General features: G+C 49.6%; 7 protein-coding genes across 7 annotated transcripts; 4 read left to right on the top strand and 3 right to left on the bottom strand.

The window, feature by feature from the left end:
• Window positions 1-224: 224 nt before the first annotated feature.
• VFPPC_12078 (heterokaryon incompatibility protein) lies at window positions 225-2,336 on the bottom strand (the record flags this gene model as incomplete). Its single annotated transcript, XM_018290073.1, has 1 exon — window positions 225-2,336. One exon carries the CDS (start codon window positions 2,334-2,336, stop codon window positions 225-227), a length of 2,112 nt encoding a protein of 703 aa, XP_018144411.1.
• A 3,172-nt stretch (window positions 2,337-5,508) lies between these two features.
• On the bottom strand, window positions 5,509-5,826 carry VFPPC_17792 (hypothetical protein; the record flags this gene model as incomplete). The annotated part of the gene is made up of 1 exon (XM_018290071.2): window positions 5,509-5,826. The coding sequence occupies one exon, from the start codon at window positions 5,824-5,826 to the stop codon at window positions 5,509-5,511; it is 318 nt and encodes a 105-aa protein (XP_018144409.2).
• Window positions 5,827-6,341: 515 nt separating this feature from the next.
• On the top strand, window positions 6,342-9,721 carry VFPPC_12075 (calcium-transporting ATPase 3; the record flags this gene model as incomplete). The annotated part of the gene is made up of 5 exons (XM_018290070.1): window positions 6,342-6,599; window positions 6,663-7,536; window positions 7,601-8,115; window positions 8,172-9,134; window positions 9,185-9,721. The coding sequence occupies 5 exons, from the start codon at window positions 6,342-6,344 to the stop codon at window positions 9,719-9,721; spliced, it is 3,147 nt and encodes a 1,048-aa protein (XP_018144408.1).
• A 1,511-nt stretch (window positions 9,722-11,232) lies between these two features.
• Window positions 11,233-12,090, top strand: VFPPC_15002 (AIG2-like family domain-containing protein; the record flags this gene model as incomplete). Its single annotated transcript, XM_018292765.1, has 1 exon — window positions 11,233-12,090. The coding sequence occupies one exon, from the start codon at window positions 11,233-11,235 to the stop codon at window positions 12,088-12,090; it is 858 nt and encodes a 285-aa protein (XP_018144407.1).
• Window positions 12,091-13,725: 1,635 nt separating this feature from the next.
• Window positions 13,726-15,689, top strand: VFPPC_12073 (sugar porter (SP) family MFS transporter; the record flags this gene model as incomplete). The annotated part of the gene is made up of 3 exons (XM_018290068.1): window positions 13,726-14,491; window positions 14,544-14,715; window positions 14,768-15,689. The coding sequence occupies 3 exons, from the start codon at window positions 13,726-13,728 to the stop codon at window positions 15,687-15,689; spliced, it is 1,860 nt and encodes a 619-aa protein (XP_018144405.1).
• A 373-nt stretch (window positions 15,690-16,062) lies between these two features.
• On the bottom strand, window positions 16,063-17,649 carry VFPPC_12072 (ankyrin repeats (3 copies) domain-containing protein; the record flags this gene model as incomplete). Its single annotated transcript, XM_018290067.1, has 1 exon — window positions 16,063-17,649. One exon carries the CDS (start codon window positions 17,647-17,649, stop codon window positions 16,063-16,065), a length of 1,587 nt encoding a protein of 528 aa, XP_018144404.1.
• Window positions 17,650-20,062: 2,413 nt separating this feature from the next.
• Window positions 20,063-21,730, top strand: VFPPC_12071 (autophagy protein (Atg22); the record flags this gene model as incomplete). Its single annotated transcript, XM_018290066.1, has 1 exon — window positions 20,063-21,730. The coding sequence occupies one exon, from the start codon at window positions 20,063-20,065 to the stop codon at window positions 21,728-21,730; it is 1,668 nt and encodes a 555-aa protein (XP_018144402.1).
• Between the last annotated feature and the right edge of the window lie 291 nt (window positions 21,731-22,021).

Raw genomic sequence — 22,021 nt, 5'->3', positions numbered from 1 at the left:
CATATGTATGTTGAGAATGCGGGTCAGAATGCCCACCAAATCAGAGAAGCATATGCTGAACAATGTTCGAACACTTAATAGTACTACGAGTTCCTCCGTCCGTGAGCATCAACACGATGCCAACCTAAAAGCACATAAACCCCTCTGTTTAGGCTCGGCGTGTCAAGATTGCACAAGTTCTCCTGCCTTTGTAGAAGCTACTTTCAACATTGAACAAACAATTTTTATACCAGGTATACATCATCCACCGAGCTATACTGCCCCTGCATCGCTTGCCCATCCATGAGACCATGCAAGTAACAATCTCCTACGATTTTATGCAAGGGTCTGCCTCTCTGAACGGACCGAAAACCAGATCCCTCGGAGCCATTGGTTGTATCCCCAGTCGGCCGGAGTGCAAAAGGCACGTTGGCACCGATGAGCATAAACAGCTCATCCCCAGGTTTCGTTTGACAATGGCCAATACCTAGGAACCCTCCCTGGGTGATGAAAAGACTCCGATCCCTGACACTAGCTGTCATGCCCCCCTGAAAACTTCTCTTTCCAGGGTCGTTTTTGGGAAAAGCACGAGTCTCTCCAAATCCTTGAAGATTTTTGAACGCGGCAGATTCCTCTTCCGTTAGACCATTGGGCTCGGCGGTAAACGGGGAATAGACAGTACACATAGCCCAGTCCTCAAAGTGCACCGAATCAGACAATGTCGCCCTTCGAAAGGACCTGGAAACAGATTCTTGGCCATTTACCACCGTCGGGACCATGCCATCACCGCATAACACCCGCCAGAAAGCCTCTCGGTACGTTCCTCCGCCTGGGTACGGCCGATCTGGTCCCTGATGCAGCCCGGCTAGGCGGTAAAACTCGCATAGTATTCTCTGATCGCTTGAAATAGTGTCTGGTGGGTTAGACTTGGCTCTTAGACGAAGCGGATCCAGGACTTCACAAACCCAATCGACTTGAAACCCAGTCACGCGGAGCATAGAGAAGCCAAGGAACTGGATATTTGCCTTTGTTTCCCCTGTGGCACGATAATAGTTGATGAGTTGCTTTCGGTCACAGTCTACATCCTCCACATTACGGTTTGTCCAATCGATAACCCAAGAGGGAAGTTCCGGATGGTCTTTCCTTTCCATGTCGCCTATTATGGCATGTAATGTCATATCCGTCAGGAGAACATCCACCGTCAGCCGTCGATAGAGTGAGGTGGCGGAGACGGTATAATCTGGCAAAATTGGCTCGCGCCCATACCAGTTAGTTACAAGACCGAGCAAGGCGTACACCTTGTCGACGGGATCTGTAGACGCGCGAGCCCCAAACTTTGTGCAGAGACGGAAGATGTTCCCATGGTAATTGTGATTGACGCCACGAACAAAGACGTCTCTCAAAGTCATGATCTCGTCCATATCCTGCCCCATGATCTCAACTAGCCCTCGGCCAACATTCATGGCCACCTTGTTATGAAGACAACATGAGTTGAAGTGTATCCCGAAGCGCTCCCAGGCCAAATACAGAAGGGATAGCGGGACAACCACCGGTCCATACAGAATCATGGCTTTGGGGGGCATGACTGTTTCCTGTACGGTCCAAACGCGCCTCCACCACGGACTTTGTCCAATATGCATCAGAGCATCAGTGACGGCTATGCAGTAAGGGTCTTCCGTCGCCTTTTCCCATTTCTGGAACGGGGGTAGCTGTGTGAGGTGCAAATCCGCGGCAAGTAGGCGGAGGAAAGCAAAGGCATGAAAAGTGCGGTCAATGGTATTAATGGATTTGACATGATATTTCTGTTCTTGGTCGATGGAGAAATCGTTCCAGTACGAATCTAACGCTGGCTTGTCACGGACGTCGCCATGCCAAACGATTGGTCTCGTTCCTTCGATGAGATTTTCTCCATCGACGCTGCTGGAGGGCGGCTCGCCAAGATATATAAGAGTTTCTATGCACGAAGCGTAAATGTCTCGCATTATGCTGACCTGCTGACTCCTTTCACTGAGGTTGGTTTGGTTGATGCAAATGGCGTCGATCCACCAGAACCATTGATGGCCAGAAATATACCGGAGTCGCCGCAGAGCTCGGGCGAGGTTCCGCGTAACCGGGAATGGATTGCCATTGACAGATACGACCTGCGTGGTCCTGGCATCACCCCAAGTGTAAGAGAGGGCTCGATAGGCTGGGCGAATGTTCAGTGAAGTCTTGACTAAGTTGCACCGTATTTCTGCCGACCAAGCACCTGGGGCGATACTCAGCAGTCGGATCTCACGATATGCTGGGTTTAAATAGAGGTTATTATATAACTGGGCGACAGAATTGCGAGTTATCTGCCCTGCAAACTGGTCCATTGCGAGGTGCGAGGTTGAGTCCTGGAGTGTCTGAGAATGATATGCATGGATTAAGCACAACGGGCGGGGTGGACTATCACAACTCAGCATGACCGGGGTGTGTCACTGATAAGCTTGGCTAAGTTCCTAGCATGTTCAGCTGCAGAACGAGCTCCCCAAAATTGGACCATGGATGAGAGTTGTTCGGGGCTGACGATGAGTCTCTAGTAACTTGTTGCCGTCAGGCATGACAACAACGTAAATCAGAGAAACAAATGAGACCAGACTTGTTATCAGTTGGGTAGCGAAAGATCCCCAACGGCATTACTTGTTTCATATAATAGCAGAACATATTTGTTCGAAGGAATACATCTGCTGCTGACGGCTCTCTAAGGCAATCTAGGTATCATAAAGTGTACTCCCACTCCCACATCCAATTTTATAACTAAAACATTGAAAGGTAAACTGGATTATCGTAATCCACATTCGACGCAACCGATTCTATGCGCGCATGACAAGTGCCAAAAATGCGATCCCAAACACGCGTCTGCTTCCCATAATTATGGCTCTTCCTCCAACCCTTCCGATGATGCAAATCATGATCCTCAATCACAAGTTCCATCCCAAGATATTCAAGCAACCAGCTAATTGTGGAGGTAGCCTGAATGTGCAGCCGAAGACCACTATGTCCACCAAACTCCGTAAACGCGATATACTGATGACAAACCCACCAACTATAAAAGTCGAGCGGAATGCCAACGGCCTTAAAGGTAAGCCATGTCATGAAAGGAACGCCAATCATGTCAAAGAATTCCTGCTCCTCATCGGCGTAGGCGCCAAGGCTAGGGTTAGGATGTTTAGTTAGATGATGCGTGCGATGAAATTTCCACAGGAAGCTGATGTCATGCATGGATCGGTGGTACCAGTAGAACCAAAAGTCAAGGACGACTCCATACAGACCGATCTGGAGAGTCAGCCAGGCCCACCAGGTCCATGAGCTCATGGCATCGGCCGGCGACACAGACATGTTGTAAGTCAGGAAGACGGTCATGGCCATCCGCCCCCCTGCTGTCTTTGGACCAGCCATCACCACCCTGGCGACGCCAATATCGGGGATACCGTCCCGGTCGTGTACATCACCGTCGAGGAAGCCGAAAGTGTGACCAAGTCGTCGAATCTCTCGGAGCTCAAGGATTACCACTGCTATGAAGGCCACAGTATAGTATCCTATGGCCAGAAGGGCCGGTAGATCCATCCCTGTTGCGGAAATCCAGGCTTGGTGGATGGCAAGGGGGATAAAGGCATGGAGGAGAATCCAACAGTGTATTGACCATTGTGGAACGAAGGGAATCTTATCTGATTTCTTGTGGACTGGTATGGGACGCTTTGGATCCCAGTGGTATACGTTTAACAGTTCGATTATCCAGTGGTACACTGTCCATTTGCTTCGATCGCCAAACCTCCAGGTCGACTTGATGGAGTCTTTTGGGTTGCCTCTGGGGATGTCATCATCCGGCCTTATTTTCGTTGCCGACATGTCGTTGTCTCCAGGTGTCTTGATGCTGACTTAAAAATCCAACTCCGATACAACACCAGAACGAAGACGAAGTCGGGTGTGAAGCGTCGATTGACGAAATAAGTTATCAGTTGTAAATGTGTGAAACATTCATTGACTCTTGACTGGTATAATATGCTCGACCGTTACCACTCAGCTGGTTAAAGGGATTTAACGCGCTAATATATGCAGCCATTGCAGCAATTCTTCACATGCCTCAAACAGACCTAACCCTGCATGGTGATGAAATACACCTGCTTCAGTGAGAATGTATCACTAGTTACTCATAAAACCCGACTTTCCCAACAAAACGGTTGCTAATGTGGAGATTTTCCAGCTTATTTCCCTTTTACCCCGCAATGAATGCCGAGGTGTTGTTTATTGAGCTTTCCTTCTTGTCCTGATTTTTATGAGAACGGACTGTTATTTTGGCCCGGTCGACCGTTGCTGTTCAGTGTTGAGTACCACAAACTGGAGAGATGTGGAACCAATTGAATAGTTGCGATCAGAACAAAACACACTTGAGGGCATGGCTTACGGTGCATAATGGGGAATCAAAACGACGCTAAAGATACAAGACAGGGTTATTTCCTTCAACATTTCTGTCTGGTCGGTTGTCGGGTCTTCCCGTTCCAACGAGGCTGACTTCAAATCACAGATTGAATAAAGATTAACATGTTGCGCGCGTAGAGAGGCATGTGATACCATTTCGAAACTCCACGCCTTAGGTTTCGTTTGATGTCTGCGTACATATTGCTGTTTGCAGAACTGAACCCAACTCATGACACAAAGCGCCATGATAGATTGAATCACTATATTTAACTCAGGCTCTTCAAAACCTCCTTTCTGGCTTCTTTATGCCTCTTGCTTGACCATTAGAGGCACTGGATCTCTCAACATGCTCCAGTTGAGCCAACTTGTACTTTCAACAACAATGACATACCAACACATACCACGCTCGGCAAATTTGTGGAAACACATACACAACTGGTATCAAAGAAAATGACTACTAGGCTATTTGTGCTGGCAAAAGGAAAACAGCCGCTAGTGCTGGTGGATAGCCTAAGTTACACTCATTGACATTTGGGTATCATCTACCTAACATTATTTGATATAGAATGTACTTCATTATCCGATGTGTCAACGAACACAACGTATATTATCTTCTGCATTCGCGGAGCGTTTCCCTTTACCATGGCAAATGAATTAGCGGCTGTCCTCCTTGGTGCGGGATTTAGAGGATAATGAACCGAAGCAATCGGCGACTGTTGCTAAGTCCGAAGTGAATCAGGCCCTGCAAATGATTTGGAAGCTGGAGCTAATTTCGTCTAATCTGTATTATTATCTTGTGCTGTATGGAACAACGTCAGCTGCTTCGTCGAGTTGCCTTATCGAATATCTACAAACTACCCTTTCCTCAACCGCCAGCCTCAGCAAGCTGAAGTGCCGCATTTGATACACTTACCAATGGAACTGTCAACTCTCTATTATTTATCACTCGAAGACCCAAAGCTCTCGGCGAATTTGGCGGTGAGCAGTGTTGTCTAGGGTAGGCGCGTAATCGACTGTTCCTGACAAAAGCAGCATGCCACGGGTTGCCCCATGTATCAATGCCCGGTGGCTACATACGTAGCCTGGCTAGAATAGGGCATGATGGTTTCTTAGACGGTTGTCTTCACAGCCGAGTAGAACCCAATTTGTCTTCTTGTCATCAAAAAGTCTCCCCGCGGCTGCGCCGAGTTGAATGGCGAAGTTGAGCGCTTGACAAGGCAAAAGACAATGAACCGGATGGAAAGCCGACTTATTGTCTTTGAATGAGGCTCGGCTGCCTTTTTGAGTCTTCAGTGGCTGCTGCAAGCCCCCATATTTGCGGCTCGATCTGATATCCCGAGATGAAGTCGTGATGAGGTTGCAAACAACGAAAAGGCCAGCCAATCCCGGACCCACATTTTGCATGCTCAAAGATGTTTCTTGGCTGCCTTATTCGGTTTAGCGTGCGTAAACTCGAGATCTTCCTCCAACTTTGTTGTCGACGCCGCACAAATTACTCCACAGACACAAACGCTTTTTTATAACCAGGCACATTGGCCATCTCACGCATCTCGCCCATTGCCACCCAACTGCCCTATTGTGGTTCAGGGACCCATGATGAACGGCTCTGTCATTAGATGGCCCGCCGGGCGGTTCGGCCACCGAGGACAGTCACCATCATCTCCAACCCACGACCCATTTCCGAAAATGGCATCTAATGTGCATACGTGACAGGACCCGTTAGGACTCCTCAATTCTTGAATTTCCTTTACGGCATGAGTTGTGTTTTCGATTCGGACAAGCCCGCCATGGCATACGGCAACAGAAAACATGTATATTTAGACGTTACCTCGTCGTATGCATCAATGCTACACCGTCTGTCACTCTCATTCCACCTCGCATACTTCGGTGGATCGCCTTCACCATAACCCCAACCCATCATGGGCGCAATGACGGCTCAGCAGCAAGCTCTGGCAGGGCACGTTTCGGGCCAGTGTAACAAGCCACTGAGCCGCCCAGCACACAGTTTGTCGAGCGACGATGTTGTGAAGGAGCTGCAAGCAAATCCTTCACGCGGCTTGACAAGCACCGACGCTGCCGAGAGGCTAGTCGACTATGGCCCTAACCAGCTCAAAGAGAGGAAAGGCGTACAGCCTGTGGCAATCTTCATTGAGCAGATTTTCAATGCCATGACTTTGGTGAGACCTGCAAAAACTGAGGCTATGTCATAGACCTTCATGGCTAACTGTGTTGACCACTAGGTACTCATCCTTGCTTTGGCTGCTAGCTTTGGCATTCAAGCTTGGATCGCTGGTGGTATTCTCGGAGGCATCATCGTATTGAATATCTTTATTGGTTTCTTTCAAACCTTGCAGGCTGAAAAGACAATCGACTCTCTTCGAACTCTCGGATTTCCAACATGCAACGTCTACAGAGATGGGGACACCATCAACATCCAAACTGCTGATGTAGTTCCTGGTGATATCGTTGACCTCAACACGGGCGACTCCGTCCCAGCAGATATCCGCCTCATTGAAGCCGTGAACCTGGAAGCAGACGAGGCACTCCTCACTGGAGAAGCAATTCCTATATCCAAAAGCCCTAAATCCACTTTTGACGAAGATACTGGCCCAGGAGACCGCCTCAATGTTGTCTACAGCTCTACAACAATCACCAAAGGCCGTGGCCGTGGCATCGTTTTTGCGACGGGTATGTTTACCGAAATCGGTGCAATCGCCAGCGCTTTGAACAGCGACGGCAAGATTATCGTCGACGATGAGGATGAGCGACCATCCGCCTTCGCATACGTCAAGCAAGCTGGGCGGATGTTGAAGAACTGGGTAGGAGAATTCCTGGGCCTGACTGTTGGAACGCCACTGCAGAAGAAGCTTTCTCAGCTATTCGTGTCCCTGTTTTGCTTTGCCATCGTATGCGCCATCATTGTCTTGGGGGCCAATAAGTTTGATACTAGGAAAGATGTCATTTTGTATGCGGTCACGACATCCGTAGGAACTATTCCGGTTTCGCTGCTCTTGGTCTTGACGGTTACGATGGCAGCTGGAACTAAAAAGATGGTGGAGAGACACGTTATTGTTCGCAATCTGCAGAGCCTGGAAGCTTTAGGAGGCGTCACCAGTATGTTATCCAAGCAACCCAAGGGTGTCAGTTGTCCTGGAATTGTTCACTAACAGAATTGTAGATATTTGCTCTGACAAAACTGGCACCATCACACAGGGACGCATGGTTGTCCGAAAAGCCTGGATTCCCGGTTGCGGCACCTATTCTGTAGAATCCGGCAACGAAGTCTACAATCCGACTGCTGGCGAAGTTGCGTTTAGCTCATCGCAGCCCAAAGATGTGTCACAAATAGACGAGAAGCGGAATTCGACATTAGTAGTAACTCCTCGCGAGGATGTTGGGAACAAGCCGGCACTTCAGTGGTACCTCACCATTGCGTCACTGGCAAACCTGGCGACGCTGGAGAAGTTTGAGGCTACCGCTGAAAGCCCCGAAGAGTGGAAAGCGCGTGGAGCTCCGACTGAGATTGCTATTGAAGTGTTTGCTTCCCGGTTCGGATGGAACCGTGTTCAGTTGTCTGAAGGTGAAAAGCGGTCATGGCAGCATGTTGCTGAATTCCCGTTTGATTCGGATGTAAAAAAGATGTCGGTCATATTTAGGAACTGCGAGTCACAAGAGGCACATGTTTTCACAAAGGTAAGCTATAGAAGCTATTTACCAATTTCCGACATCATGCTAACCAACCTTCGAAGGGAGCTGTTGAGCGAGTTCTAGAAACCTGCGATCGCATTTCGTTCAACGACAAAACTGAACCGCTCACTGAACACATCAAGTCCGACATCCTGGACAACATGGTCGCACTGGCTGGCCAAGGTCTTCGAGTTCTTGCACTTGCTCATAAACGCAATGAGCGCGACGTCTCCGAAGCTGAATTCGCACACGGAAGCTCTCCAGACCGTGGCGAGTTCGAACAAAATCTCATCTTCCGCGGTCTTATCGGCATCTACGATCCTCCTCGACCCGAGTCACTGCCCAGCGTCAAGGCATGTCAAGGAGCTGGCATCATGGTGCATATGCTCACTGGTGACCACCCACAGACGGCTCGGGCCATCGCCACGGAAGTTAATATTCTCCCGTCCGAAGACAAGATTCGCATGTTGCCAGCCGACGTTTCTCGCTCTCTCATGATGACGGCTCAAGAATTTGATGCCCTGTCAGACAGCCAGATCGACAGTCTGCAGCAGCTGCCACTTGTTGTTGCCCGATGTGCCCCCAGCACCAAGGTTCGCATGATTGAAGCTCTCCACAGAAGAAATCGCTACGTTGCCATGACTGGTGATGGTGTCAACGACAGTCCTAGTTTAAAGCGTGCAGATATTGGCATTGCCATGGGTACGGGATCAGACGTGGCTAAAGAGAGCGCCGATATCGTTCTAACGGATGACAATTTTGCGTCTATTCTGAATGCAATTGAAGAAGGAAGACGCATCTTTGACAACATCCAGAAATTCATTTTGCACGTGTTGGCGGCGAATATTGGCTTTGTGGTTGCGTTACTGACTGGTCTGGCATTCAAAGACAATTCGAAGGTATCTGTGTTTTTATTGACGCCAGTTGAGATTCTATGGATGCTCATGGCTACGGGAGCGTTTTGTGAAACTGGATTGGGATTCGAGCGTGCGGTTCCAGATATTCTGAATCGCGCTCCTCAAAATGTGAGTTTACGGAGGAATGTCACAAAAGGACTCAAACTAACCAGTTATAGCTCAAATATGGCGTCTTCACTCCAGAGTTTCTGCTCGACATGGTCATCTATGGCGCTCTCATGGCCTGCTGCACGATCGGGTCCTTTACCATCGTAATCTATGGTTTCAACGACGGCAACCTCGGCGCTGACTGCAACAATTCGTACTCGTCGTCTTGCGAAGCCGTTTTCCGAGCCCGCGCGACAAGCTACACTACCATGACCTGGATCTTCCTCATTTTCGCCTGGGAACTCATTGACTTCCGCCGGTCACTCTTCGACATGCCCAATGGATTCAAGGCGTGGCTCGCACACTTCTGGAGCAACAAGTTTCTATTCTTCTCGGTTACGGTTGTCTTTATCGCCGTCTTCCCCACGCTGTATATCCCCGTCATCAACGACGTGGTGTTTATGCACAAGGGAATCTCCTGGGAGTGGGCGGTGGTGTTCATCGCCGTGGGAATATACATGGGCGGCAATGAGGGTTGGAAGTGGGTTAAGCGGGTGTATTATAGGAGACAGAAGACGGAGACGTCGCACTGGACTGGGGAGGTTTGAGGTTTGAAGCGCAAGGCATTTTAGACATAGATGTGATGATTTAGCGGATACTTGCATGCGCTGTGTGGATCAACGCAAAAATAATAGACCCTTTGCCCATCAGTCATGGTCATTTTCCTCACCCACTTCTACTTTGGGCGTTGTTGACGTGGGTTGTATGCTGCTGGATCGCGCATTGCCGGCGATTTATTTGTAATTACGATACTGGTGGAACTTACATGGTGATCAATAATGACAGTTCGGTTTGCGTTTGGCGAAATCTGCAAACCAGCTCGATCACACTGCCGTACGACTCCAATATTACATCATCTTCTGCCGGTGACTTAGTTCTATTAGTGGTTGAGCTCGTATGACTAGTACGTGGTATCAGTAATGAGCCGTAAGAGCCAAAGGTGTCTCATGTTTGAAGTTCTTCCAACAAGATGTCTCTCCCCGACCTCATGCCCCAAGCAACGCAAGATGAAGCACTGGAACATCTTATCGCAACGCTTACTTTGTGAGATCGTGACTAGATGCATGTCTCTAAAGATCAAGACACCAACTAGATAACGGGTGTGCAATTCACAGTTGCTCAATTGCATTAGAAATCGAATTGTAGCTGTACGTATATTAACCTCCCTACCGCCCAACATGACCACACAAACACTACGCCAAATAGATCCAAATAGATCCTCACTTCACTGTCAAACACACTCAGAAAACACCTCACAATGAAGACCTCACTCATTCTCTTAACCGCCCTAGCCACCTACGGCGCCAGCACCGCCATCAACGAAAACGCACGACGAGCAGCCTGCCCTCGCAACGTCGACACAGCCATCTCAGTAGGCCGCCGCGCTTTAGTCCTCAGTCTGGGCGTCCTACCAGGTAACTTTGACGTAGCTGCGGACAAGGGCGTCGCAGCGTTCAAAGAGGAACTCGGGTGTGCGTGAATGGTAGGCATGCCTCAGTCGTTGCGTGGAGTTCTCCACTGGAGTTTAAGCTCGGCCGGCTGAGGCTGGAAGGTTTGGGGGAAGCGTAGGTTGATTTAGTGTATTGCGAATTTGAACTTTTTTGGAAACTTTGCTCGCTTCCTGATGAGGTTCCCGTGACAAGAATACTTTAACGTAGTGCCTACTTTTATATGGAGGGAGATACTTTCACAAGCCGATGTACTGTTTGGTGACTGAGTTAGAGTCGGTTCTAATAGCGTATCGGAGCGTATTGTTGGTATATAAAGTTCTAACCAAGTACATGGCGCTAGGTGCTGTAAACTTTGGATCGTGAGATACTAACATAATAGGCGTATATCGAGAAAGTAACTTATTTAGTAGTCCGAAATTCCTGCTATATATACGGGATGTTTGCTTGGTAACGGACCAGACTCTCCTGTCCTTTTGCCCTCTCCAAAAATTGGGTTACTCTCTTAACAATTCGCGCCTTGCGAAGGACTCAATCACAAACAATTCACAACTTCACGACCATATTCCCAGATAAATCACTTGAAGAACGGAACAAGACACTCAACCAAAATGACTCTCCTATGCGCCAAATGTGCGGCGGACCAACAAGGAAGAGCCTCTACTTCCAATGCAGCTTCTACTTCCAACGCAACCTCATCAACCACCCCAACCCCCATTTTCGTCTACGGCACCTTCGTCAGTCTTCACGCACTGGCAGAAATCCTGACAGGCTACTGCGATGAAGACGCTGTCTCAGCCATACTACCACTGGTAAGATGGGCAAAAGTGGACAACTACGCTCGGTTCCGTCTCCGGGGATGCAGATTTCCTGGCGCGGTTGCAGTTCCAGGGTCCAGCATATCCGGCTATTTAGTCACGCTGGAGCACGACTGGCAGAGAGGAAATCTGGAATGGTACGAGGGCGAGCTCTTCCAGGCTGCACCGGTCCAAGCTCATGTTTTGGACGATGATAGAGAACCTACGGGGGAGGTGGTGCAAGCTGAGATGTATGTCTGGGACGGACCCCTCGAGCAGGTCATTCCTGTGTCGTGGGATGTGCAGGCTTATCTTGAGGAGGAGTTTCGGGTGATTAATGGGGTGAGAGGTAGAGATGGTGATGAAGAGGGGGAATACGAGGAGGAGGAAAGCAAAGAGGACGAAGAGAAGGAAGAGGAGGAAGAAGAAGACACAGGGGAGGGAGAGGGGAAGGGGAAAGACCGCCAAATGCTTGAGACAAGGACTGGATGGGCGATTTCTAGATGGGTGCGTGCTGAATTAGCGCGTTGTGAACCGTCAAGTTCTGGATCATCGAGTACTGAATGGGCGAGTGATGAAGATACATATGTTGGGAACGAAGACGAGCATTCTTCTGAAGAGATTCGGAGAGGCAATGAAGGTAGGCGGCTGCGATCGTTCTTTCGGCGCTGAGGAGTAGCTGCGCCGACATCAAAGACTCAAAGATGTTGATCACATCTTGCTGATGGATATTCCTGTTCTATTCTGGTAACACATGTCAGATTAGACGGTGTCGAGGACTGGCTGCAAACTGAAGTGATGAGATGAGACACTCACTCGTCACTCCAGCCAGACATGGACAAATGAATGCACGTTACACCATAATCGATGTCACACAATGTATTTGTCAATTTTCTTTGTATGTAGAACAGCAATGCAATATTCTTCGTCTGTTTCTGGTGCCCAGCCCAAGAGAGTCCCGTCGTGCAGGTCGGATGACCGAAGTGAACCGTTGACGCAATTCCTGCATCACTCACCACACATCCCGGTTATTACCTCCCTCCACCACACATGGTTAGTGTTTGTGCTCGCGCGATTCAAGAACGGTTACCTGCTTGTAGTGAATTGACTCCTGAAATTGATCGACCCATTCCTGTAGTATTTGTCCTGGATTCAGTCGCGGAGCCCCATATCCCAAAGGCCCTAATTGAACTGTATACTGTAGTTACCTTTGAAATATCTCGAAACTTCAACGTCTCCGGGAATAATGCCTATTCCCAGGCCAAGACAATGCCAATACGGCACAATCGGCAGGCAGGGCTATCCGGTGCGCCAAGCCAGCCACCAAACGGCAATTACATCACCACGTTCAACTCCGCGGATTGAGATGGAAACCAACACCAAAAGCCACACAGAGTCAGCATGACCCCTGCGACTTGAACGGCTTGCGCGACACCCTTCACTTTAACGTTCATAAGTCCCTCAGCGGAATATTGTTACTTTGGGTTCGAACATGACGGATTGGATGTGGAGATGAGTGGTTACGCCTTGTCGAATGAGGCGCACGTTGGGAGCTGGATCGAAGATCTCGCCACATTACCCCAGGAAGTACGACGTCATAAGCTTTGTTTAGGGCGGCATGTCCTGCCTTGTTGAGCGGCTCTCGCGTGCGTCGGATTACGGTTAAACAAGTTGGTCTTTGACGTGCGCGGGTGACAGTATATGTGGATTCAGACTGACACGGAGGACAATCAATACCGTTGGATGTAAGGCATGGCTCTACCACGTTCTCACGCGAGATGTGGGTTGAGACAGTTGCATCGCTTCCGGGCTAGTAGTTAGGGAGAGGAGCAGAGCACAGTGTTTCTCATGAATGGAACTGACTTACCCTCCACCATTTGAGAGTTGCCTGTTAGTTTTGCTAGTTCTGACAGTAGCTCATCCAATAACTAGTTAATCGAGTACTGCTTTGCAATGTTGGTCCAGCTCGAGCATCATGATCGTCGTCATGGTGGAGACGCGGCACGATGCATGCATGGCCAGTCAAACCAGGTTATCAACCCCAGACGATGTGAGGGAATCTGGGGATGACAGCTGACAGCCACTTACGAAACATATATAGGAGTTGTTCCAGATGAGAATAATGCTACGTTTGATAAAGACCCTGTGAAGTTCTGTTGAAAACACCATTGCCTCCTGCTTGCCCAACTTACACAATAGGTTCCAAGTGTGAACCCTTGTGCAACTAGGTGTAACTTATATTCACTCAACACTCTCAAACTCATATCCCAAAGTAATTCATCCAACTTCCCCTCACAAAACTCCAAAATGGAGGCAGAAACAGAAAAAAAAGTAAGCCGCGACGCCCACGACGCCCAAACCGTGGAACACGCCCGCCGAAAAAGCTCCTTCGCCGGCATCGAAAACCTCTCAACCGCCTTCGAAAACCCCCTCGCACGATTCACCAAAGAAGAACTCATGAGCAACGTCGACGACTTTTGCAAGACCCACAACCTCACAGACTTCACAGACGACTTCCGCCACGGCGCCCTCATCGCCCAGAACCCAAACAGCGTACACGACCTCCCCAACCTCAGTCCCGACGACAGAAGCACCCTGGACAGAGAGCACACTCACCGCTGGAGTCAGCCCTTCACTCTGTACTGGCTCTGCGTGATGTGCTCTCTCGCCGCTGCCGTGCAGGGCATGGACGAGACAGTCAACAATGGCGCCCAGGAACTATACCTCCGCCACTTTAGAATCAAGACGGAGAACGGGGAGCCCGCCATCTTCGACGAGCAGCAGGCGCCGCTGATTACTGGCCTCATCGTGGGAGCGCCGTATCTTTGCTGTGCCGTAATTGGGTGCTGGGTCACGGAGCCGGTGAACCGTCTCATCGGGCGGAGGGGCACTATTTTTGTTTCCTGCTTGATTGCGGCTGTTGCGTCTATATGGGAGGGCGTGGCGAATACGTGGGTGAATTTGTTTATTGCGCGGTTTGTTCTTGGTTTTGGAATCGGGCCCAAGTCGTCAACTGTTCCTGTTTATGCGGCCGAGTGTGCGCCCGCGCCTATTCGGGGTGCTTTGGTTATGCGTAAGTTTCTTTACTCTCATCTTGTGGTGGTAAATCTGACATGTGGTGATAGAATGGCAAATGTGGACTGCTTTCGGCATCATGTTAGGTAACATTATGGGTGTTGCGTTCGGTCCATCAACCGGTATCAGTGAAGATCTGGGCTGGCGACTCATGCTTGGAAGCACAGTTGTTCTTCCTCTCATTGTTTGCGCTCAGGTTTACTTTTGTCCCGAATCTCCAAGGTAGCCTCCCATATTTGCGGCACTGTCTTAAACTCATCGCTAACCTGTCAAGATGGTACATCAAACACGGCAAAGTCGAAAAAGCCTTCCGATCCTTCCAAAGACTTCGCTTCTCCAACGTCCAAGCCGCAAGAGACACCTACTACACCTACGTAGGCGTCGAGCTGGAACGTGAAGCAAACAAGGGCAAAAACCTCTTCACCCAATTCGTCGAACTCTTCACCGTGCCACGAAACCGACGGGCTACTCTCGCCAGCTGGATCGTCATGTTTGGACAACAATTCTGCGGAGTTAACATTATCGCCTACTACAGCACAAACATCTTCCTCGACAGCGGGTTCGACATCAACGCCGCGCTCCTCGTGTCCATGGGCACCGGCATCCTCAACTTCTTCTTCGCCATCCCCGCGCTCTTCACCATCGACAGATGGGGCCGCCGCAACCTCCTCCTCTTCACGTTCCCCTTCTTGTCGCTCACGCTGCTCTGGACAGGAATGTCCTTCTTCATCACATCCAAGATTCCGCGTGTCGCTATGGTCACCACGGGGATGTACCTCTTTGAAATCTTCTACTCGCCGGGTGAGGGTCCTGTGCCGTTTACATATTCGGCGGAGGCGTTCCCCGTGCATGTCCGAGATGTGGGTATGTCGTGGGCGACGGCGACGACGTGGTGCTTCAACTTCCTCATTTCTTTTACGTGGGATAAGCTTAAAGCTGCGTTTACGCCGCAGGGCGCGTTTGGGTGGTACGCGGCTTGGTGTGCGATTCTGTGGTTCTTGATCTTGTTCTTTGTGCCGGAGACAAAGGCGCTTACACTCGAAGAATTGGACCAGGTGTTTAGTGTGTCGACGAGGAAGCATATGAGCTATCAGATTAAAAATGCTATTTGGCATTTCCGGGTTTGGGTGTTGCGGCAGAAGTTGGAGCCTTTGCCTCCGTTGTATAAGCATGCGGAGAAACTTAATGAGTCGTAGATGATTAGGAGTGGAGGAGTGTTTTGCTAGGAGGTTAGCTTTTTGGTGGATGTTCTTTAGGGTTGCCCGCGATGTTCCTTTATATGACTTATGAGCACATTGCTGTGGCTGCAGAGCTATAAAGTGGTAGGCGTTTCATCATTTTGTACCTCTTGCGAAGCATTATCAGAATGGAATATACCAGTAATAAATTGCTTAAACCGCATGGGTGAAATGTCCCCCAAGACCAGAGCTGGAAATGGCGGATCATGCCCTACAGCTCTGCCGGTCCAACTTAGTCTTTTCGATACCTGGTGAAACGGGCCGTCACACTTTCGAGCTCGCGGCCGTCCTTTCAAACAACTGGGAGCCTTGAGCAACTTGATCCCGTGGTTCAATCATCCTGCCCCGCCCATTGAAGCCGATCTTCCGTCAAATACTTGTCGATATACTCTTGTGCCCTGTGATCCAACGGCCGCCGCGCTTCAGTCGATCCATCTTGCTCCAACTTGAAATCCAGCAGGCCCGAATTCCACATCAATTGAACGCAGACTGAGCTCCTGTTGCGCTTAGCCAGCGCCAAGGGCGTTACCCCATCCAGATCAGCCTTCAGTATGTCTGCCCTACCCGACGTGAGAATGGCCATCGTGACAGCGTTGAATCCCATCTCCACGGCCCAGGAGATCGCAGTCCGGCCACGCTTGTCGCCAGCATTGACATCCACCTTTGGCGAATCCACAAGCCTTTTGACCAGCTTGTCGTTGCCTTGAATCGCTGCCCGATGTAGCGGCGTCTCGCCGTGCTTATTTTTTGTATTTGGGTCAATTTTGGGCGAGGTCAATAGTGCGTCCACCATGTCGGGAAGATCGTTGCACACTGCATGTTCCAGCAAGGTGTACCCGGAGCGGTCTCGTGCTTCGACATCCAAGCCGTCCAAGGAGAGAAGCCATTCTACAGACCAACGATAGTTTGACCGAATCGCGACCCTGATGGGGCTAAAGCCGGTTTCTGGCTTGTTGATGTCTATTTCGCCCGTCTGATAGAGACACTTCATAACCTGCAACGAGGAGCCAGCTGCGCATGAGAAGGCAGTTGCTCCAGCATGGTTAGCTGCGCCGATGTCGAACTTTCCAGACTTGATAATTATCTTGACGACGTCCAGTAAGCCAGTTCTGGCTGTCCAAATTAGAAATGTGTCACCATTGTCGCCTCTGTAATCTGGCCTGGCATTAGGATCATCAAGGAGAAGTTTCAGCACTTCCAGCTGTTCCGGTTTTCCATAGCGTGAAAAGGTCAAAGCGGCTAACCAAGCAGCAGGAGGAATATTTTCAAAGTCATCTGAACCATCTTCCACTTTTCCAGTGTCCAGCAGGAGCTTGACGATGGACACTGCGCCGGCATCAGCAGCATGCATGAGTGGTGTATTTCCAGCGCCGTCACGAACATCAACTTCAATGTTTGGTACTTGCAGTAGCAGCTTCACCACGTGCTCGTTTCCGATTTCAACAGCCAATCCAAAAGGTGAGTAGGGGAAGCCCGTGGCCTGGAGATTCACATCAATGTAAGGATGTGCCAGCAGTGTTTTGATGATGTCTATATGGCCTTCTCCGATGGCATGTATCAAAGCCGTGCGACCGGTTGCCTCATCGCGGTGATTCACATGGATTATATTCTTGGCCAGCAGCCATTCCACCATGTGCTTGTGTCCATTCTTGGCAGCCAAGCTCAAGATGCTCTCGCCGGTATTCGATGCTGCCTCATCGAGATCCAGGTCTGGACAGCCATTCAAAGCTAGCTGTGCTGTTGTTATTCGCCCATTTTCAGCAGCCCATGAAAGTGCATAAGGCTTTCGACGATATAAAGAGGGATTGACAGCCAAATAAAGGTGACGACTTGTTTGAGCCAGGGAGTTGACGTGGCGATCTGCGGGCAGGTGCGCAATGATGGCGTCAAGCAGCTCCGCAGGGAAATTGGTCAGCATTACCAGTTGACCAGTTAACCCTTTCTCGTCACGTCGAAGGCTGGTGAACTATGACAGGCGTCTCCGGAAGACGTGGGTTGTGTGGTGATATGCCGCACCTTGAATGTAGGAATTGAGATGTTCTGCCTGGTGGAAACTGGGGTTTAACGTGAAAGTGGAGAAACTTGGACCTGACAGCCAATCCATGTGGTCAGGGTTTGTTTGGGCAGATATGTTGCTCATTGTCGAAGATGCCGCTTCAACTTTTCGAAGCCATTTACGAGTTAACTGTTTCCCATGCTTAATGAAGACTTACATCTGAACTAAGAAGTGAATGGAATGCCTTCAGGGAAAGCATCAATTGATGTCTGTTCCGCTGTGCAGAAACTTCTGCAGATTGACATTGCATGCACTTATCGCGGTGCAGAATGAGGATAAAAATTGATGGGTTTGATTTCCAAGATCTACGAGCTGTAATTTGATGCCAGCAAAGTTGACCGCTGCTTCTCAGGAGAGAAGAGAGCTGTCTGACTTTCGCAGCCTTCATGGCCATAGATCCTTGTATCACCGAGGTATGATATAATGCTACAATCTCCTTCTTCATAGCACAGTTCTGAAAGAGCTGGTGTCTATGACAGAAGTCAAAAGAGCAGGGTTACCTTATTACTTCGAAGCTCGTTGTACGTAAACTTGCCCAAAACATAAATGCTTACCCCTCAAATTTCTCAGCCACTTCTCGGCAGTCGTATCACCTCTATTTAAATACAACACCCGCACAACCTATATGTTTAGGATTGGGGCTAGAACATACGGGGTAGTCTGAAGAGAATGCGGAGAGGAAGAGCGGGGCGTCCAGAAACAGAAATCCGTTCCGGCATCAGTCTTGTTATAGGCTTTGGACATTTGATCCTGTAGCGGTGGAAGGGACGGTATAGTAATGAGAGGATGGAGATAAATTCCTTCTGTAACCTCTTGCATACGCCTGGGCTCCATCTCGGTCCGCAGGGCGGTCACATGCAGCGGTACCGTGCGACTTTATGACATGAACATCATGACATCCCAAAATTGTGTATCATGCTCATCCAAGCCTCTCCGGGTTCAGTATGCCATGTCGAGTTCGTGGAACGAGTCATAATTTCGCTCAATTCTATCAAATGAGGACCTTGGCAATGTCAGTGCACGAAACACATCATAACTAAGACCAATCAGCACAGGCATCGTATATGGGTACTTCAGAAGCCAGAATGAGCATAGCAAAAGTCCTCGGCCAGCGGCAATGGGCTAAGCAGTGAAGGGTAAAGACTGAAACTTACTGGCACTCCCCGAGGAATCTCCTTCATTAAGAGCAGCCAACAGCGTGACAAGAGGATCGACAATATTGGTTTTGCTTGTGTCTGCATGCACCACCCTATACGGGTAATTGCAATGCCCAGCCATTCAGCAGCCAAGTCAGGCAAGTGAGCACGGTGAAGCCGACAGCTGCGGCAAAATTGCAGCTTGACTTGGTCACGGTTGAAAACGTCAAGTGTCTACCTACCTAGGTACCTAGATAGTATGCGACAAGGCAAAGAGAGCACTTGAGTCCATAGAGTCTCAAAGCCAGACTTGGAATTCAAGGCCATCGCTACAGTTGGCAGTTGCTACAAACCTTGGCAGGTTGGAACCAGCCAAGACTGCAATCGCTCTTTCCTCAGGCTTGGCCAGCGTTATCAGCACAGGGAAGACCCACTCATCTGCGTGGGCCTCACCTTCCCTGTTATCATCAGCATCAACAGCTGACGACCAGCATCTGTCTCCTGGGACCAACGCCCATCTTTTTTATCCGGGTAACTTGGAGCAAAGGCGACCAGTCAATATATGTCACACCCTGTCCAATTCGTTCAATATTGTCATATTGTCGCCAGAACGTTGCATTCCGAATCCCGAATGGCCAATCTCACCAGGTCCAGACACTCAATGACCACAGCTTCATCCATGCTTCTTGTGGAGTGGCCAGTGACGTCGCTGGCTTGTCAGCCACTCAGCGAACACACAACAACCCCATATTCCAACAATCTTCTTCCAGATTTCGATCCTCCTGAAAACCATGGCCCATTTCAAATGCCGCCAATTCTTGAGGCTTGCCCCTAGCGCGTGCTACTGGTTAAACTGGATGCCGCCAACCAGCAAGTGGCCCATCACAATCCGCCATACCCGTTGATGGTGTTGGTCATCCAACACCAACCTAGCCTTTTGGAGCTGCCGACATCCACAATAAGTCCGCAATCGACGCAAGGTGAAGAGGTTGAACACAAAATGAAACGAATCTGCCCGTGTCGTACAAGCGGACTGAAGAAGGCAAAACCCCTCAAACTGGGCCCAGATCCAGTCTTTGATTCTCTTTTTTCTTCCTTCATCAACCCGGCCGCTGAATCGCAATTTTGTCGAGCCGGCCATGTCATCCACCAGTAACGTCGACGCAAAGGACGTCAAGTCTGAGGAGCGGAAGAATGGAGATACTGCTGATGCACAGTTACCAAACACAGACGAGAAGCAGCCAAGCTCGCCACTCGCCGCAGCGCCGTCTGAGGAGCGACGAGAAGTTGTAACTCCCGCTCTGGAAGAGGGCGATATACCTACAACAAGCAAATGGGAAATTTGGTCATGGTACCTCTACTACATTGGGTCCAATGGCCTTGCGCTTTTTAATTTTGGACCAACGGCTTTTCAGAACCTCCTTGCCCAAGCTGCGGGTGACTCCGGACTACTCTACTTCGCGGGTCGGGAGCGTGATGTCAACAGTATTGTCTTGCTTGCCAATGGCATGTCATTCGCAATCCAAGCAGCGCTATTCCTACTCATTGGTGCGTATGCAGATTTTGGGACAGGCCGGCCTTGGGTGCTGTTCGTCTGGTCCATCATCGCCTATGGCATCGGCTTTGGATGGCTTGGAGTTCACGACCCCGACAAGTGGAAGATTGGTGCTGGGTTGTACATTGTGGGCTTAATTGCATATCAGCTCACATTGACATACTGGACCGCGGCATTTCCATCACTAGCCCGCAATACGGTACACATCAAAGAGTCCCAGCTAGCTTTCGAAAATCGTGAAATCAGCCAGGAAGAACTAGACAAGCGAGATGAAATGGAACGCAGCAGGCTCAGCAATGTTGCTTTTTGGATACAATCTTGTGGTGAGATTGTCATTCTGGCCATCATTGTCGGAATAATGTTTGCTGTTCATGTGGACTCGAGTACGGCTAGCAACAACTGGGGTCTATCGGTCCTCATCGCTTTTGCCACGGCCTGTTGGCTGGCACTCTCCATCCCATGGTTTATCCTGGAGAAGAAGCGCCCTGGAATGAGGATTCCACCGGGCAAGAACATTGTCACCGTCGGCCTGTGGCAGTTATACGAAGCCGCCACGCAAATTTGGCGCCTCAAGCAGAGTCTAATTTACCTTGCTGGATACTTCCTTCTCGGCGACTCACTCAACACGACCGTCACAGTCATTGCCACCCTTCAAAACGAAGTTGTCAGCTACAACACCCTCACGCTGACGTACCTACTCATTGTCGGAATTGGCACCCAAGCACTCGGAATCGGCGGTTTCTGGCTCATCCAGAAGAAATTTAACCTCAGTGCCAAGACCATGTTCAACGCCATTATGGTTTTCATCATCCTTCTAGATGGCTGGGGCATGATTGGTAACTGGACTGACAAATTTGGCTTCAAGAACGTGTGGGAGGTGTGGATGTACCAGGCCTACTACGGACTTGTCGTTTGTCCATGGTACAGCTACTCCCAAATCATGATTAGTTCGGTAACGCCCCGAGGAAAGGAGTTCCTATTTTTCTCAGTATTCAACATCATCGGCAAGGCATCAAGTTTTATTGGACCTCTGATCAGCAGTGCTATCATCGATGCGACACCCGGTGGGACAAATGACAGCGCACCGTTCTACTTCTTGTTTGCATTGAGTTTGTTGAGTGCCATTGGAATCTGGACATTCTTGGATCTCGAGAAGAGTGCCAGAGAACAAGAGGAGTTTCTCATTCAGGAGAAGGAGAGGGTGTACGGTGAAGATACTTCAGGTGTCAAGGAGAAGCTTGCGGCGGTCTAGGTACTTTGTGTTATGAAACTAAGAGTCAATGTTGGAATGAAATATTTATATGGCGCTGTATCTTCTCAGTACTTGAAGCCCTATTGCCTCCTCTAAATCCATTCCTATCTAAGTCGTCCCGATACCCAAGTGAAGTCAAGATAAGATTATTTGTGTGGAGGGAGGGGAGAGTAGAGAGACCCAGTGTGGAGGGAGGGGTACATGAAGCATCTCCGTAGAGGGGGGAGGGGCACACGATGCCAAAAGTGGTGGAGCAGATCCGATAACATGATCTGCCTTTGCAAGACCCAG

The sequence above is a fragment of the Pochonia chlamydosporia genome, chromosome 4, assembly GCF_001653235.2.
Source record: "Pochonia chlamydosporia 170 chromosome 4, whole genome shotgun sequence".
NCBI classification, from domain to species: domain Eukaryota; kingdom Fungi; phylum Ascomycota; class Sordariomycetes; order Hypocreales; family Clavicipitaceae; genus Pochonia; species Pochonia chlamydosporia.
This window is presented reverse-complemented; position numbering and strand designations above follow the sequence as displayed.